The sequence below is a fragment of the Babylonia areolata genome, chromosome 11, assembly GCF_041734735.1.
Source record: "Babylonia areolata isolate BAREFJ2019XMU chromosome 11, ASM4173473v1, whole genome shotgun sequence".
Classification (NCBI taxonomy): Eukaryota; Metazoa; Mollusca; class Gastropoda; order Neogastropoda; family Buccinidae; genus Babylonia; species Babylonia areolata.
Genome location: NC_134886.1, coordinates 23803513 through 23823042, shown reverse-complemented (window position 1 = coordinate 23823042; position 19530 = coordinate 23803513). Strand labels below are relative to the sequence as shown.

At 43.0% G+C, this 19530-nt stretch overlaps 1 protein-coding gene across 1 annotated transcript; it reads right to left on the bottom strand.

Annotated features, from left to right (window-relative positions):
* Positions 1 to 349: 349 nt before the first annotated feature.
* Positions 350 to 19402, bottom strand: LOC143287341 (uncharacterized). The gene is made up of 10 exons (XM_076595301.1): positions 19360 to 19402; positions 18417 to 18517; positions 17624 to 17804; positions 16808 to 16893; positions 15279 to 15373; positions 14589 to 14665; positions 12172 to 12258; positions 7847 to 7921; positions 5621 to 6971; positions 350 to 1433 (listed from the first exon to the last, which is right to left on the bottom strand). Exons 2-9 carry the CDS (start codon positions 18500 to 18502, stop codon positions 6921 to 6923), a joined length of 738 nt encoding a protein of 245 aa, XP_076451416.1. The 5' UTR covers positions 18503 to 18517; positions 19360 to 19402; the 3' UTR covers positions 350 to 1433; positions 5621 to 6920.
* Between the last annotated feature and the right edge of the window lie 128 nt (positions 19403 to 19530).

Here is a 19530-nt window from a genome sequence, read left to right as displayed (position 1 = left end):
GGTATTATTCAATGCAGCAGTAGCTACACTTGACTCTCTTGGTATTATTCAATGCAGCAGTAGCTACAATTGACTCTTTTGGTATTATTCAGTGCAGCAGTAGCTACACTTGACTCTCTTGGTGTTATTCAATGCAGCAGTAGCTACACTTGACTCTCTTGGTATTATTCAATGCAGCAGTAGCTACACTTGACTCTCTTGGTATTATTCAATGCAGCAGTAGCTACACTTGACTCTCTTGGTATTATTCAATGCAGCAGTAGCTACACTTGACTCTCTTGGTATTATTCAATGCAGCAGTAGCTACACTTGACTCTCTTGGTATTATTCAATGCAGCAGTAGCTACACTTGACTCTTTTGGTATTATTCAATGCAGCAGTAGCTACACTTGACTCTCTTGGTATTATTCAATGCAGCAGTAGCTACACTTGACTCTCTCTTGGTATTATTCAATGCAGCAGTAGCTACACTTGACTCTCTTGGTATTATTCAATGCAGCAGTAGCTACACTTGTCTTGACGTCATTACCTGTATCTTCAGTTACACCTATTCTGGCATCGTCAGCTTTGTGTCTTTTGGCATAATAATCAACATTTGTTTTGATGTTTGTACTAGGTACGTTTACTTTTGGCATAATCAGCTGCACTTGTTTGGCATCATTTGCTATGATTCACTCATTCATTAAAGACAAACAAGAGAATTAAGCAGCCTGTTTCATTTGGACTGCAATGCCACACAAGTGGGGACTCCAAATGCTCCTTAGACCTCTCAATAGTGGAGTGTTGGCAAAGTGGTAATACATCTGCCTAAGAAGTGAGAGAATCTGAGCGCACTGGTTCCAGTCCCACCCTCATCACTATGTTCTCTCCATCCACTAGACCCCAAGTGCTGGTCTGGATGCTAGTTATTCAGATGAGATGATAAACTGAGGTCCCATGTGCAGCATTTAGCACATGTAAAAAGAACCCACAGCAACGAAAGGGTTGTCCCTGTCTGTTGAAAAAATCTGCTGTGATAGGAAAACAAGTACACATGCAGGCAGAAAAGAAAAAAAAATGTGGCGCTCTCACTGTAGCGACACGCTGTCCCTGGGGACGGCAGTCTGAATTTTGCGCAAAGAAGTGTGTTGTGACAAAAGAGTAATACAATACAATACAGATCAATACAATAATATGTTTCATAACATAAGTCATTGATGCACAAGTCAGCAACAAGGAGGAGGGAAACACAAAAGATCCAAGTCTAATCCGTTCAGTGCTTAAAGCCATCTCACAGTGCTTAAAGCCATCTCACAGTGCTTAAAGCCATCTCACAGTGCTTAAAGCCATCTCATAGAGCTTAAAGCCATCTCACAGTGCTTAATTAAAGCCATCTCAGCATAAAAAAAGGGATCAGTTATGTTCTGTTAAGTAGCTGATGCCACATCAGGTACCTGTGGTGGTGTGTCCATCGAGACCGATGATGACCATCGTTGTCATCCAGATGGGGGATGGGGGAGGGTGGTGGTGGGGTGGGGGGAAGGATGCTCGTGAGTCTATCTGTGAGTGCGCAGATGGCTGAATAGTCCAATCTGCGCACGAAATGTTCGCTGACAGTTGGGGCAGACAAAGACAGGCATATCATTGTCAGGGAGCTTGTTTGCCCGTGACTTTCTGGCCTGCCTCTTCTGAACAGCTGCAGCAGTCCTGTTGGCCTCGCACAACTTGGCGCCTTTGTGCACAGCAGCGCGCCATTTGTTACGGTCCACTGCAGATTCCTCCCAGGAGTCAGGGTTGATATCAAACGCTTTCAGAGAGACCTTCAGAGTATCTCTGAAGCGCTTCTTCTGACCTCCGTGTGATCTCTTCCCTTGTTGCAGCTCGCCATAGAAGAGCCTTTTGGGCAGCCGATGGTCTGGCATGCGCGCCACGTGTCCAGCCCAGCGAAGCTGGGACTGCATCAGGATGGTGAAGATGCTGGGAAGGGTGGCTTTTGCGAGCACCTCTGTGTCTGGGGTCCTGTCTTGCCACTTGATGTTCAGTAGCTTCCTGAGGCATGTTGTGTGGAAGTGGTTCAGCTTCTTGGCATGTCGTTGGTACACTGTCCAAGTTTCGCAGGCGTACAGTAGTGTGGGGAGAACTACTGCTCTGTAGACCTTTAGCTTGGTCTCAAGACTAATGCCTCTTCTGTTCCAGACATTTGCATTGAGTCTGCCAAACGTTGCACTTGCTCTTGCAATCCTGACATTCACTTCATCGTCGATGGTCGCATTTCGTGACAGTGTGCTGCCAAGGTATGTGAACCGCTCCACCGCACTGAGTCTCTGACCGTTGACTGTGATGTTGGGCTCAACGTAGGGTTTCCCTGGGGCTGGCTGATGGAGAACTTCAGTTTTCCTCGTGCTGATGGTAAGGCCGAAGTTCCTGCTGGCAGTGGCAAACTTGTTGACGCTGAGTTGCATGTCAGCTTCAGATCCAGCGTTGAGGGCACAGTCATCAGCAAACAAAAAGTCTCTGATGATGTCTGTCATGACCTTCGTTTTTGCTTGAAGCCTTCTGAGGTTAAACAGCTTGCCATCTGTTCGGTACTTTAGGCCAATTCCAACATCGCCATCTCTGAAGGCATCAGTAAGCATTGCAGAGAACATGAGGCTGAACAGCGTTGGAGCCAGGACGCAGCCTTGCTTGACACCATTTGTGACAGGAAAAGGAGCAGATGTTTCACCATTGTCCTGGACTCGAGCCTGCATGCCTTCATGGAATTGGCTGACCAAGGAAATAAATTTCCGAGGGCATCCGTACTTGGCCATGATCTTCCACAGTCCCTCTCTACTCACGGTGTCAAAGGCCTTAGTGAGGTCGACATAGGTGGAGAACAGATCAGCATTTTGCTCCTGACATTTCTCTTGCAGCTGCCTTGCAGCAAACACCATGTCGGTGGTTCCGCGCTCTTTCCGGAATCCACATTGGCTCTCAGGCAAATGACCTTGGTCAAGGTGTGCTGTGAGGCGGTTTAGTAGGATCCTGGCAAGTATCTTGCCTGCGATGGAGAGCAGGGAAATGCCCCGATGGTTATCACAGGCTTGCCGGTTCCCCTTTCGCTTGTACAAGTGAATGATAGATGCATCTTTGAAATCCTGGGGGATCGTCTCTTCTTTCCACATGAGTGAGTACAGCTGATGAAGCTTCTCAGTCAGCACAGTGCCTCCATCCTTGTAGACCTCTGCTGGTATGGAGTCTGAGCCAGGTGCTTTGCCACTGGATAGCAGACGGATTGCTTTCTGGGTCTCAAGAAGTGTTGGCGGATCGTCCAGTGCTTCGTTGGTGGGGACTTGTGGGAGACGGTCTATGGCTTCATCATTTATGGAGGAAGGGCGATTTAAGACACTGTTGAAATGCTCAGCCCATCGTTCGAGAATGTTCTCCTTCTCGGTGATCAAGGTATTCCCATCTGCACTGAGGAGGGGGGATGATCCTGAGGATGTGGGGCCGTAGACTTCTTTTAAGGCATCATAGAACCTCTTCATATCGTGCCTGTCAGCATATCCCTGGATCTCATCAGCTTTGTCACTCAGCCACTTATCCTGCATCTGGCGTAACTTTTGCTGAACAGTCCTGCGGATGGCATTGTACGCATCCTTTTTTGATGTGGACTTTGGGTTGCTCAGGTGGGCTTGATGCAGACGGCGTTTCTCATCCAGAAGCTGCTTGATTTCATCACAGTTTTCATCAAACCAGTCTTTGTGCTTTCTGATCATGGGTCCCAGGGTCTCTGAAGCTGTACTATAGATCAGCTCACGCAGGGTCCTCCAGTCAGACTCCACATTCTGGTTGTTCAGAGAGGCGGATTCCAGACGATCTTCCAGCAGCTCCACAAAGGACTGTTTGATGGTGATGTTTTTCAGCTTAGCGATGTTGAGCCGTTTTGGAGCCTTCTGGCCTTGGGGGCGTCTCTTTGGCTGGATTCGAATATTCAGCTTCGAGACTACAAGGCGATGGTCTGTCCAACACTCGGCGCCGCACATGGTCTTTGTTACACGTACATCTTGCCTATCCCTTTTCCTGACGATGACATAATCGATGAGATGCCAATGCTTTGAGCGAGGGTGCATCCATGACGTCCTGTTACGGGTAGGGAGGCAGAAAACTGTGTTGGTTATCAGCAGTTCGTGCTCTGCACATGTCTGAAGCAAAAGCAATCCATTTGGGTTGCAGTGGCCCACACCGTGCTTTCCAATCACTCCATCCCAGGAGATGTAGTCAGAGCCAACTCTAGCATTGAAGTCCCCAAGAATGATGAGCTTGTCTGCTTTAGGGATGGCAGCAATGACAGAGTGAAGGTCCTCGTAGAACTTCGCCTTCACTTCATCCGGGTTGGTCATGGTTGGGGCGTAGGCACTGACAATGGTGAGGTGCTTCTGGCCAGATGCCAGTGGGAGTTTCATGGTCATAAGCCTATCGTTGACTCCCTTTGGGATTCCAGCTAGCTTGCTGACAAGTGCTGTTTTTACTGCAAAACCAACACCAGCCTCACGTCGCTCTTTGCTTCCTCGTCCACTCCAGAAGAAGGTGTAACCAGATCCCCGTTCACAGAGCTCGCCTTCGCCTGCAAGCCGAGTCTCACTCAAGGCTGCGATGTCGATATTGTATCTGGCGAGTTCGGATGCAACTAGTGCTGTTCTCCTTTGGGGTCTGTCTGCGTTATCTCTGTCCAGGAGAGTCCTTATGTTCCAAGCACCAATGGTGAGAGGAACGATCCTTGTTTTTTTCTTTTCTTTCTCTTTGTTTCGACCGCTGATGTAGGGTCCCCGCCAGCCGCGGTATGCTGGCCAGGGTGATATGGAGCAGGCAATTTTTAGGGCACCTTTTCTAGCCCCTTCCTCATGCTAGGGAGGTGAGCAGTGCATTCCTAAAGAGGGCTGCTCAGACGCTCAGACGGCTGCCGAGCTCCATCGCTGCTCCTGTCGACGAAGAACGACCCTATGGCCTGAGCCGCCTGCGTGCAGGTCTGCGGCTGCGACTGCCAGTGTACCCACACCTGTCGTTTCGTCGCTCGCCTGTCGCCACAGGACTTGGGGGTGATGAAATGATGAAGGATGAAAGGTCATTTTGGATGACTGATGACTTGCGCGATGAGTTTGTTTAAAGTGAAGAGGAGTTGCGCAACGTCGACCTCACTCTCTCGTCCGGGTCCACCAATTTCCAGTGGCAAGACTAAGTCGAGACGACTGGAGGATGAGCACGGATGCAGTGGATGACCAAGATATCCTTTCGGTGTCTCATCTTGCTCTCTGCACTCCACAGTGCGTTGCTGTAACCGCCTTCCTCTCCGTTGAACCGATAGGTTTCTTCCGCAGATTCTGCCGGATCCAGACTTCGCATGCATGGGTAGACACACCCCGGGGGCCAACTGCGTGTGGCATGCACACAGCACGGTGGAGCTAGATGGCCGTCGGTGGCTCTCCTGAGCCGACGCCCTTTTATGGATCTCCATAAGGGTGTCTAGCCACCCGCCTCACCAGTCCCAGAAGGGAGTGGTGGGAGTGCCGGTTTAGTCGTCGGCAACCCGACCCTGAACAGGTTGTACTGGATTACAGGTTACCAGTAGCAGATCTAATGACCTGACCTGACATAGAGGTACCTGTACATAGCATACAAAGACACAGACAGCGCAAACCTGTTGGTGATTGCATGAAAGGTAGAGGCTGTAAGTGTTCAAAGGATATAATCATCTTCGTCTTCGTTCGTGGGCTGCAACTCCCATGTTCACTCATATACGCGAGTGGGCTTTTTCGTGAATGACCAATTTTACCCCTGCAATGTAGGCAGCCATACTCCATTTTCAGAGGAGGGGGGTGGGGGTGGGTGCATGCTGGGTATGTTCTTATTTCCAGAATCCACCAAACACTGACATGGATTGTCGGATCTTTAACGTACGTATTTGATCTTCTGCATGCGTATACACACAAAGGTGGTTCAGGCACAGGCAGGTCTGCACATATGTTGACCAGGGAGATCAGAAAAATCTCCACCCTTTACCCACCAGGCACCGTGAACGGGATTCGAACCCCAGACCCTCATTGAAAGTCCAACACGTTAACCTCTTGTCTGTTGTGCCCGTCAAAAAAGGAGACAATCCAGATCCATAGTTCTTAGTCTTGAGGAAAAACACACATAAAGTGGTGGAGATGGAACAAACATCCACAAGAACCAAGACTGCTGGAAGCTCAATGCTGAGTAAAACAAACAGGAAAAAAAAGGGGAGGAGGTTAGGGGTGGGGAAGTAGTTCACACAGTCTGACTGACTGACTAATAAAATCTCAGCTGTGGACACTTCTGCAACAACAGCCAGTACGCTGGACCACACGATGCACAACACAATATGTACCAGTAAGCAAAAATGAACAGAAAATATGTAATCTTCTAATCACTACATTGCAATATTGACAGAAAAATCCTTCATCATAAAAAGACAAGGTTGTATATCAACTCATTAATCACTGACTGTTGTAAAGTTACATATTAAATTATCACATATTAAAATATTTGGCTCTGTACAACTATATAAATATGTACATGAAAAAATCTCATAACAGCCAAAAAAATCCAGCCTAAAAAAAGCAAATGCATTTTCTGGATCACATGTGAACCATCCTTTCAGGTGCAGTACCTTCATAAAATGTATTTTCACCAGTCAAAAACTCAAAAATCACTGGTAACAATGATGAGTACACATGAGGGTACGAGCCAAAAGGCTAAAACAGCTGACACTTGACAAATATACTCTAACATTCCATCAAATTTCATGTGACAATGAACACCAAAAATGTTGACTCAAATTCGTAGTGGCGAAAAGGTTTTGGCTGACTATGTCTTTTGTGTTTCTGAACAAAGTGAAGAAAAAAATCATCCACTGAAGAGCCCCATACCTCTCAGCCCTTTCAAGCGTACATCAAACCAGAGTGTGCATCGTCTGTAGTTTCATGGTATACCTGGAAAAAATCAAACTCGCTAATTCTTTTGTCATCATCATCACCAACCTGGAAAACAACAAAATATATATATTCATCAAGTCATAAATGATTTAAATCTCCAGTGGTTATATGTAGAATTGCAAGCTTTATCGTCACTTTTTATGTTTTTATTTGATAAGTTATAACATCTCACAAAAATTTTATCCTTGCTAAACGAGAGGGAAAGAAGTAAAAGATGAAAAGAAAGATGGATTGATGGAAAGACAAAGAAAAGTATGAAACATCCCAGAAGAAAAAAAACAGCAACAGTTATAGCCAATATTTACTAGTAACTGCATGCATTCACACACAAACACACACACACACACAGATAAAAACATATATATATATATATATATACACACACTGACATATATACAGACAGGCAATTAGTTATCAAAGTTAATAACACAACAGTAAGCATGTAAGAGCACAAACCAACTTGTGAGTCCAGTTCTGCTGAAACCTTAAAAAAAAAACAACTTTTTTTGCAAAGATATGTCACTCTTCCGGCTTGCTGAATCACCACACAGCTTTCCAAATCCCCCACTCCCACCCTCACCCAGCCTCTCCAAACAGAAGACACAGATAAGTAACTTAGTCACAAAACACAAGTGCAAATAACACACACACAAACGCAAACACACACATTCACAAAAGAATCATATTCATAAAGAAATAACTAACATACACACACACACATGCAAACAAACACATAAACGCCGTTTAAAATCACAGTAAGTGAATGGACACACATGCATCAAAGAAAGCACACACACCCACGCACTCCTTCCCCTATCTCTGTCTCTCGCATCCATCCAACATAGTCAGCTCTGTGTGGATTGCGATCTTACCAAGGAAGTGCTCAGTTTTTCGGAGAACATTAATCCACAGCTGCCCATCAGTGTGTTTTGGAACAGGCGTATCAGCTGGAAATAAAGTGGACAATAGCTTCATCTTCTCTCTACTCTCTCTCTCTCTCTCTCTCTCTCTCTCTCTCTCTGTAAATTTTCTTTCAGCTAGAATCAGAAATAGCGTCATATCTGTTGTCTAACCCAAAAGAAGACTACATTTTGATCATGAATAAACATGAACACCATCCTAATATAGTGTATGGCATAACCTGTGACTCAAAGCATCAACCAACAGCCACCCAAATCATGAACACCATCCTAATATAGTGTATGGCTTAACCTGTGGTTCAAATCATCAACCAACAGCCACCCAAATCATAAACACCATCCTAATATAGTGTATGGCTTAACCTGTGGTTCAAATCATCAACCAACAGCCACCCAAATCATGAATATGATCCTAATATAGTGTATGGCATAACCTGTGACTCAAAACATAACCAACAGCCACCCAAATCAGAGTGCAAAGCAAACACAACACCATTCACAGCCTGGGTCAAGTTCAAGCAAATTATTAACTGTTTATGATGACCCAGGTCATAACGCAGACACATTGATTGTGTCACTCAGTTTGCACTATAATGTGAGTAGTTTTCTTTGGTCTTTTAGCTCAGTGACAAACACCTTGGACACCGGGATTTCATTTGGTAGGTTTTCTTTGCCTGCATGCTTGTTTCTGATATTTTTTTTTCATTCACAATCATGCAGCTATGTTTTGTGTAATCATGAAACATGAAATTACATAGCTGAAATATACTTTGTTGTTCAGCCAGCTGAAAATCATAACCGGTACATCACATAATTTCAGAAACTTCCATTGTCAAAGGGAGTAAATTCTAACAGAAATTTCCATCACCAAATGGGGTGATTTTTTTTAAGACAGAAATTTCCATTACCAAAGAGAGTGAATTTTGAACAGAAGATTCCATCATCAAAATCAGTGACCCTTGAACAGAAAACTCCATCACCAAAGGGAGTAAATTAACAGAAAATTCCATCATCAAAGGGAGTGAATTCTGAACAGAAAATTGCATTACAAAAGAGATTTAATCTTGAACAGAAATTTCCATCACCAAAAGTGGGGGAATTTGAACAGAAATCTCCATCACCAAAGTTGTGGAATTTGAACAGAAATTTCCATCACTGAAGTGGGGGAATTTAAACACCAAAATGGAATTTGAACAGAAACTTCTGTCACCGAAGTGGGGGAATTTAAACACCAAAATGGGGCAATTTGAACAGAAACTTCCATCACCGAAGTGGGGGAATTTGAACAGAAACTTCCTTCACCGAAGTGGGGGAATTTAAGCACCAAAATGGGGGAATTTGAACAGAAACTTCCATCACCGAAGTGAGGAGGGGATGGGGGGGGGATTTAAACACCAAAATGAGGGAATCTGAACAGAAACTTCCAACACCGAAGTGGGGAAGTTTGAGCAGAAATTTCCATCACCAAAGTGGGGGAATTTGAACAGAAACTTCCATCACCAAAGTGGGGGAATTTGAACACCAAAATGGGGGAATTTGAACAGAAACTTCCATCACTGAAGTGGGGGAATTTGAACAGAAATTTCCGTTACCAAAAGTGGGGGAATTTGAACAGAAATTTCCGTTACCAAATGTGGGGGAATTTGAACAGAAAATTCCATCACCGAAGTGGGGAAGTTTGAACAGAAATTTCCATCACCAAAAGTAGGGGAATTTGAACACCAAATGGGGAAATTTGAACAGAAACTTCCATCACTGAAGTGGGGGAATTTAAACACCAAAATGGGGGAATTTGAACGGAAACTTCTATCACCAAAGTGGGGGAATTTAAACACCAAAGTGGAGGGAATTTGAACAGAAATTTCCGTCACCAAAAGTGGGGGAATTTGAACAGAAAATTCCATCACCGAAGTGGGGGAATTTGAACAGAAACTTCCATCACCAAAGTGGGGGAATTTGAACACCAAAATGGGGGAATTTGAACAGAAACTTCCATCACTGAAGTGGGGGAATTTGAACGGAAACTTCTATCACCAAAGTGGGGGAATTTAAACACCAAAGTGGAGGGAATTTGAACAGAAATTTCCGTCACCAAAAGTGGGGGAATTTGAACAGAAAATTCCATTACCGAAGTGGGGAAGTTTGAACAGAAATTTCCATCACCAAAAGTGGGGGAATTTGAACAGAAATTTCCATCACCAAAGTGGGGGATTTAAACACCAAAGTGGAGAAATTTGAACAGAATTTTCCATCACCAAAGTAGTGGGGGAATTTGAACAGAAATTTCCATCACCAAAGTCAGGGAATTTCAAACAGAAATTTCCATCACCTAATGGGGTAATTTTGCCAGAAATTTATATCACCAAAGTGTGTGAATTTTTAACAGAAATTACCCTCACCAAATGGGGTACATGTCAACACAAAGTGGGTGAATTTATGAACAGAAATTCCATCAACAATTGGAGTAAATTTCCATCATCAAAACAAGTAGATTTTAACAATTTTAATTTCCATCAGCAAAAGTGAGGGAATTTTTAACTGAAAATACCATCACCAACGTTAGTGAATCTTTAACAGAAATTCCCATCACTAAAGGGGGTTAATCTTAGCAGAAAATTCCATCACCAAAGTGAGTGAATTGTGAACAGAAATTTCCATCACCAAAGACAGTGAATTCAACAGAAAAATAATCCCATCACCAAAGTGAAACCAACAAAGAAGACAAGAAAAAAAGCTGGTATGCTGACAAAACTATTTCATGCCCACTCCTTTACCTCTTTCCATGTCAGTGCTCTGTTCAATCCATACAGACGTTCTTCAGACACAGTATGTGACATAAAATACCACAACTTTGACACATGACAAATCAATTATCTGGCTCCTGTGATCTTAACCATGACTTCAGAAAGAAAAAAAAACACAGATAAAAAAACAACTGAAGGATTGTCTTGTTAATGATGATGGCAGTGATAGCACACGTACATGCCATGTGTGCGCATACAGTCATACACACATACATGTATACAGTAGGGACTTCAAAGTACAATTAAGTACAAATCTGACAGAAAGAAACCCTCAAACTGGGAAAACATACTATTGGAAAAGCTGTTTTTCCATTGGCATTCCCTTCAGAAGCATGACTGACCCATGGGAAAAGCTGTTTTTCTGTCAGAATTCCCTTCAGAAGCATGACTGACCCATGGGAAAAGCTGTTTTTCTGTCAGAATTCCCTTCAGAAGCATGATTAACCCATGGGAAAAGCTGTTTTTCTGCCAGAATTCCCTTCAGAAGCATGACTGACCCATGGGAAAAGCTGTCAGAATTCCCTTCAGAAGCATGGTTAACCCATGGGAAAAGCTGTTTTTCTGCCAGAATTCCCTTCAGAAGCATGGTTAACCCATGGGAAAAGCTGTTTTTCTGCCAGAATTCCCTTCAGAAGCATGACTGACCCGTGGAAAGTTAACAAGTTCAGCAGGCTTCCCTGCCATATTGATGCAGCAAGAAGCACAGAAAATGTACTGTTTTTTCTCCACATTAAATGTGGACACATCCTGAAATACTGTACAAGTTTGTTCCTTTTCCCTGTGATTTAGTCATGTTTTAATGATTTTTTTTTTGATTTTTTTTTTTATGCCAGAGTATTACTTGGGTGCTGCACTTAATGAGTTACACTTAAGTAGACTTTTTGGCACCCATCCTTTCTGAAGCGTATTTTATTAGTACATTTCTACTATGACTTTACTACCTGAAGTATGAGCTAGACAAGAATGAAAATATCAGGCCATTTGTTGACCCAAGACAGAATGAAACACAAAGGACACGTTTGACATTTTGCGGACACCAGTAACACAGTATGTCAACATAATGCCAACACAGTCACAAGTGTGCAATATTATGTAAACTTGCATGTGCTCACTCTCTGAAGCATGCACACATGACACACACTTTTACAAACATCTCCAAAACTGATAAAAAATCTGTCTTCTGCATCACGCAAAGACATGCATGAGTGCATATAACACAAACACACTTACATGCGCTAACAATCCCAGACGCTCGAACAATATAAGTCTGCACTACGCAAGGAATAAAGCGATCAGACACCACCCCTGGCAAGGCAAGGCAAGGCAGTAAGTTTATTTCACGTGCCCCCTGGGGACACCGAAACAGTATACACATTCATCTTTTACACACACCATACAAATAAAAAGTGATGTCAAAAACAGACGAAAAACTTAACTTTAGCAAACAAGCAAACACAAGTCAAGGAGTCCTACCTGTAAGGACCCGTCCTCGGCGTTGGCCTGTCCAGAGGAACAGCGATGGGCTGGAGCCATGATCACGGAAAACGGCTGGCCTTCCACCTGCATTGTTCACACACCAGCCATCCTCAGTGCACTGACATAAAGTCTGTCTCATGTACACACACACACACACACACACATAACACACACACACACAACACACACACACACATGCGCACACTCATCTACTTGACACACGTGTACGCTCGCACTACATCATACTACCTTGTAGAGAAAACTTTCCGCCTGGATTACCAGCCTGGCAATACTATTTCTGAACAGCAAGGGCAGAATTCTTGACAGCCTGGCAATACTATTTCTGAACAGCAAAGGCAGAATTCTTGACAGCCTGGCAATACTATTTCTGAACAGCAAGGGCAGAATTCTTGACAGCCTGGCAATACTATTTCTGAACAGCAAGGCCACAATTCTTGACAGCCTGGCAATACTATTTCTGAACAGCAAGGGCAGAATTCTTGACAGCCTGGCAATACTATTTCTGAACAGCAAGGGCAGAATTCTTGACAGCCTGGCAATACTATTTCTGAACAGCAAGGGCAGAATTCTTGACAGCCTGGCAATACTATTTCTGAACAGCAAGGCCACAATTCTTGACAGCCTGGCAATACTATTTCTGAACAGCAAGGGCAGAATTCTTGACAGCCTGGCAATACTATTTCTGAACAGCAAGGGTAGAATTCTTGACAGCCTGGCAATACTATTTCTGAACAGCAAGGACAGAATTCCTGACAGCCTGGCAATACTATTTCTGAACAGCAAGGGCAGAATTCCTGACAGCCTGGCAATACTATTTCTGAACAGCAAGGACAGAATTCCTGACAGCCTGGCAATACTATTTCTGAACAGCAAGGCCACAGTTCCTGACAGCCTGGCAATACTATTTCTGAACAGCAAGGGCAGAATTCTTGACAGCCTGGCAATACTATTTCTGAACAGCAAGGGCAGAATTCCTGACAGCCTGGCAATACTATTTCTGAACAGCAAGGGCAGAATTCTTGACAGCCTGGCAATACTATTTCTGAACAGCAAGGGCAGAATTCTTGACAGCCTGGCAATACTATTTCTGAACAGCAAGGGCAGAATTCTTGACAGCCTGGCAATACTATTTCTGAACAGCAAGGCCACAATTCTTGACAGCCTGGCAATACTATTTCTGAACAGCAAGGGCAGAATTCCTGACAGCCTGGCAATACTATTTCTGAACAGCAAGGCCACAGTTCCTGACAGCCTGGCAATACTATTTCTGAACAGCAAGGGCAGAATTCTTGACAGCCTGGCAATACTATTTCTGGACAGCAAGGGCAGAATTCCTGACAGCCTGGCAATACTATTTCTGAACAGCAAGGGCAGAATTCTTGACAACCTGGCAATACTATTTCTGAACAGCAAGGGCAGAATTCTTGACAGCCTGGCAATACTATTTCTGAACAGCAAGGCCACAATTCTTGACAGCCTGGCAATACTATTTCTGAACAGCAAGGGCAGAATTCTTGACAGCCTGGCAATACTATTTCTGAACAGCAAAGGCAGAATTCTTGACAGCCTGGCAATACTATTTCTGAACAGCAAGGGCAGAATTCTTGACAGCCATAAACATGTATGTACACACCAAAACAAACACACACTGTAAGTGTGAACGTTCATGTTGATGCATAGAAACACATCACAGAGATGAGTCACACATTTTCAAACATATTCTTACTCTCTGTCACTCTCTCAATCAAATGTCAACACAAACCTGCACTCTATGCGTGTGTGTGTGTGTGTGTGCAAACAAATGTGTGTGCCTAAATATGCATGTGTGCGCATTCAGTGCACATTCACTACCTGGACATCTGATATACATATAACATTATTTAAGTTACTGTTTGATAATTTGCATATTTAACATGGCTAAAAACTATCTTATTTAAATCTATAAAATCCTTGTATACAGCTGAATACAAAATAGTATAGTACGCATGGTATATTTTCTTTTTCTCATGAAAAAATGTAAAAAATCTTTTTTTTCTTTCCTCCCTTGTGATAATCATCTTGTTCCCATGTGCAGACGTGCTACACAAGCTTGCATGTGTGTATGTATATGTATATATCTATGTCATCATAAGTATGTGTGACTTCATGTATGTCTTGATTTAGTTTATGCACATACATGTCCTATAGCAAAAGAAAAAACCCATCTTTGCACTTTACATCAGAATGAATGTATGATAACATGGTGTGGAATTATTAACATGAAGACCTCTTGTGACACTATGTTGAAATTGGATGCCCAAAGATGGAATAAAAAAAACAAACAGAAACAAAGAAAAACCATCATTTAAGTTACAAAGTGTGTGTATCTGACTCTGCAACAATGCAGCCCTCACCGTGCACAGCTGAATGAGGCTGCTGAGGAAAGCGTCCATCACAATGGTGTCATCAGGAAGTCTGGACCTCTGTGTCACTGTGACACAAAAAATACACACCTGACATGTACATTCTTCAATGATAACTACAATGCTGATGGAGGTATAAAGAACTGACCACTTAACAGAATGATAACTACAATGCTGATGGAGGTATCAAGAATTTACCACTTAACAGAATGATAACTACAATGCTGATGGAGGTATCAAGAATTTACCACTTAATAGAATGATAACTACAATGCTGATGGAGGTATCAAGAATTTACCACTTAATAGAATGATAACTACAATGCTGATGGAGGTATCAAGAACTGACCACTTAACAGAATAACTACAATGCTGATGGAGGTATCAAGAATTTACCACTTAATAGAATGATAACTACAATGCTGATGGAGGTATCAAGAATTTACCACTTAACAGAATGATAACTACAATGCTGATGGAGGTATAAAGAACTGACCACTTAACAGAATGATAACTACAATGCTGATGGAGGTATCAAGAATTTACCACTTAACAGAATAACTACAGTGCTGATGGAGGTATCAAGAATTTACCACTTAATAGAATGATAACTACAATCAGGGTTCAAACTCTAACACCATTAACTGCCCTGCTACACTGACCAGAGAGAAAAGCGCCCAACCTGGTGCCATGCCATTGCAGGCATTTTCATACAGCTTGCTTCGCTGCTCAACGTCCAGCCTCTGTGTGGTCAGGACGGCCAGTTTCATGACATGTCTGCAACAGGTCACGCTACATGTATGTGTCAAATTCATGACACGTCCAGAAGGAATTATTGTCAGACACACACACAGAAGCATGAATGTATGCACCTCCCCACCACACAAACACACACACTGTCCCTACCACAGGCATGGAAAAATAATTGTGTGTCTCCCATGGCTGTCAAAACTGGTTCCTGTCTCTGTCATTAACTCTTTCACTGTCAGTGTGAAGAACATTCCCCGGCACCAAATATTTTACACGCTCAGTCAAAGGCTTTGCAATTTGGCTCATGTACAAATAACACAACAGACTTGTTCCCTTCAAACTGGGTCGGGAGGCAAAGGTTAGTCATTGTTCTATTGCGGGAGCAACGTTGCAGTTGTCAAGCTTTGTTATCATGTGAAAAACGGTCCTTTTAACATGACCCCTACGTCAGTGCGCTATCAAGTCATCTATGTCGACTATGGCAGCAAAAGAGTTAATGAGGAACTAGATCCGGTTTTTTTCTTTCTGATTTCATGTGCTGCAGCTCTTTTATCACTTGTGTGTATGGCTGGGCTTTAATGTGTGTGAACATTTTTACATAAGCATACAGCCATACTCCTTTTTTTTCTTCCTTTTTTTGGGGGGGTGGGGGAGGAAAGGGGGTGTAATATTTCTATAACCCATCAAACACCAACATGAAGAACAATTTTTAATGTATGCTTTTGATCTTCCGCGTGCGCATACACACAAGCAGATGTGCACACATGTTGATCTGGGAGATGAGAAAAATGGCCACCCTTAACCCAGCAGGTTGAACCCAGGACCTTGAAGTGAAGTCCATTGCTTTAACCACTTGGCTGTTGTGCTCATCACTGGTTCCTGCATCCCTGACACCACCATGACCACGGACCTAGAGTCCTCCACCACCAACATGGAAGGAGACTCCACACTCTCATGCATGCACCCTCACTCTGTTTACCTTCACACACACACACACTCTCTCTCTCTGTCTCTGTTTACCTTCACACACACACACACCCTCTCTCTCTCTCTGTTTACCTTCACACACACACACACACACACTCACTCTCTCTCTGTTTACCTTCACACACACACACACACACACACACTCATTCTGTCTCTGTTTACCTTCATACACACACACACACACACCCTCACTCTCTCTCTCTGTTTACCTTCACACACACACACACACTCTCTCTCTCTCTCTGTTTACCTTCACACACACACACACACTCTCTCTCTCTCTCTGTTTACCTTCACACACACACACACACATCCTCACTTTCTCTGTTTACCTTCACACAGACACACATGCACACACCCTCACTCTCTCTGTTTAACACACACACACACACACACTCTCTCTCTCTCTCTGTTTACCTTCACACACTCACACACACACACCTTCACTCTCCCTCTCTCTCTCTCTATGTTTACCTTTCTGTACAAAGGTCCACTATGGTCTTGGCCACAAAATGACTTTTTGCATTGGACACATGCGTGTTGAGGATGAGAAACGTGATCTGTAGACATCAGACAACTTGCAATGACATGACCTTCTCTCCTGCTTTGTTCTACAAACATGCCATTCACACAAAGGACAATATTTTTCAGCAAAGTTACCTATATCATTATATCATAACAGAGGTTGTGTCCATCAAAGCGAGACAAGCATCAACATATGGCACAATACATTAACAGCTTTTCTTCTTCTTCTTCTTTTTTTGTAGTTTTTTTTGTTTTTGTTTTGTGCATGGTTTTAAGGGAAGGAGGAGGAGGGGGGGGGGACAGCTGTACCAATAATCACTTGAGAGTGAGGTTAGTCACAGGACTGTAATTCAAAATCAAGGAAGAGAGAAGCAGGGGCATGTGATTCACATGTATACGGATATCTACTGGGGAATGTTTATATATATATGTTACTGTTTTAACCCTACTGTTAATAATGGTTTCTTCTTTAATTACTTATCCTTTTGTTTTTCTTTTTTTTTACTTTATGTATCTTACCCCCCACCCACCCGCCCTCCCCCTCCCTCCCTCTCCAGGCCTGAATGATCATGTTGGGTTATGCTGCTGGTCAGGCATCAGCTTAGCAGATGTGGTGCAGCGTATATGGATTTGTCTGAATGCAGTGACGCCTCGTTGAGAAACTGAACTGAACGAATGGTTTCTATTTACAGGTTAACAATTGGAGTGTTACAGGATTAACATCACCAGTGGAAACAAGGATGAAGAGGAATGCCTTCTCCTGACCTGAGGGTTGTCCTTCTCCTTAAACCTGCAGTTGATGACCTGCACGGAGTCCATGGGGGGACTGGTCTTTGTGGTCTGGGTCTGTGGAGACTGGACACAGGCTGGGGGGGCGCCCTCCAGGACTGGAATCTTTAGTGTCTGGTACTGTCGGTCCTTGACTTCCAGCCCATACAGTGCTCGGCTGTAGATGATGATACAACTTCTGTTTGCATGTTTTGCAAAACTTATGTTTTGGTGTGTGCTGTCTTTTTGCTGTCATCATTATTGCCAGTGCAATAAAACTGTAGATAACGATGTCAATGTAATTGGTGTCAGTGTTGCTGCATGCTGTCTTGTGGGTGTAAATATTGCTTCCATTACAATAAAACTTTCCAATAAAAAGGAAAAGAAAAGAGATGAAGTGCTTAATCTCATAACAATCCCTATATATATAGTAGTTAATACAATATCTCTTTATCCTCTATAGATGAACTGAAAATGGTCAGTATTCAGTACAGGTAACATTACCCGTGTTCTCACCATTTGTTGCATGTCAGCAATAGTTCAGTATTTAAGTTTTGTCAGGAAAAGAAAGAGTTGGAATGTAGGCCTTGAGCTGAAATTACAATATCAAAAAGTAGTTATGCTGAGCATCTTTGGGTTGAACTCTCTCTCTCTCTCTCTCTCTCTCGCTCCTTTCTCATTTGTGTTGGCAAAAAACTGGTACTGGGAAAGAGGATGTAAATGTTGTGTTTTTAAGAACAGTCTCACCAAACATCCACCAAAAGGATATCAATGGTATTGACAGCATTACCTTGCTGTGGCAGTGATGTCTGTGTAGGCCACAAACACCGTTGGAGCAATATTCACTTCTGGCTTTTTCTGCTTTGCGGCTTTCATTGTTTGCTTCTGAGTCTGAAGAAACACACACACACAAAACAAAGGTGATGTCAGATGATATTATCATTGGAAAGCATTGATTTAGTGCAAGAGTATTTTTGTTTCAAGTGTGTGTGTGTACAAGTGCACACATTCATGTTTGCATTTGGCTGCATGTCAGTGTATATTTATATGTATGCATGCTTGTGGAGGGGTGTGGTCATGGTGGTGTCATGTGTGTGTGTGTGTGCAGGTGCATATATTCATGTCAGAATTTGGCTGCATGTGAGTGTATGTCTGTGTTTAAACTCAACTGTGTCTGTGTGTGTGTGTGTGTGTGTGTGTGTGTGTGTGTGTGTGTGTGTGTGTACTCGCCACTACATGTGTGTGTGAGTGCTACATCATAAGCCTGGATCTGGATCATCAATTGTTGCCCACCTGATACTACCCCTGAAAGTTCATTATTGAAGAGGACAAGCTTTCGTAGTTGTATAGCAACCGGGGATGTTTTTGTTTTGTTTTTTAATGCGTTGGGGAGCCGTGTGTTAACATAGGATATCAGAAGAACGTCTTAACACAATCCATCAGGTATTCGAGGGATCTGAACCCAAGACCATCAGATTGAAAGTCTGACGCTCTAATGCTTCAACAACCACATTCATTATTTTGCTGGTCATCTGCAAATGACATTTTATGCCTAATTCAGCATTTTATCTTTCTTTATTCAATTTTTCAGTCTTAAAAAAAAGAGTCGTGAGCATGCTTCCATTTAGTCGAGTCATTTTGTATCGACAAACAAGCCATAACATGCAATATAAACGAAACACACTGGTTTCTTCATGCGGTCCCGGAGCAGACGTGTGATAACTGAAACTTACGTAAAGTGGTCGGCAGGCACTTGTTTATCAAGGGACATCATCCACACAGTCTCTCTTGGAGTAATTAAAGAATTGAGATTGGTGTAAGCAACGATCAAATCAAATTAAAAGAAAAATTGTATAATACAAAAATCTTTTATTGTAATCAATTATCAACATTTATTTGTGTTT

What these genes read in the sequence shown, in the direction of transcription:
- LOC143287341 (XM_076595301.1), bottom strand. Translation starts at nt 18,502, where the DNA reads ATGAAAGCCGCAAAGCAGAAAAAGCCAGAAGTGAATATTGCTCCAACG. An exon ending in GACATCACTGCCACAGCAAG is followed by an intron (nt 17,805 to 18,416) that starts GTAATGCTGTCA and finishes CATCATCTACAG; the next exon opens with CCGAGCACTGTATGGGCTGG. An exon ending in CCGAGGACGGGTCCTTACAG is followed by an intron (nt 7,922 to 12,171) that starts GTAGGACTCCTT and finishes CTTTATTTCCAG; the next exon opens with CTGATACGCCTGTTCCAAAA.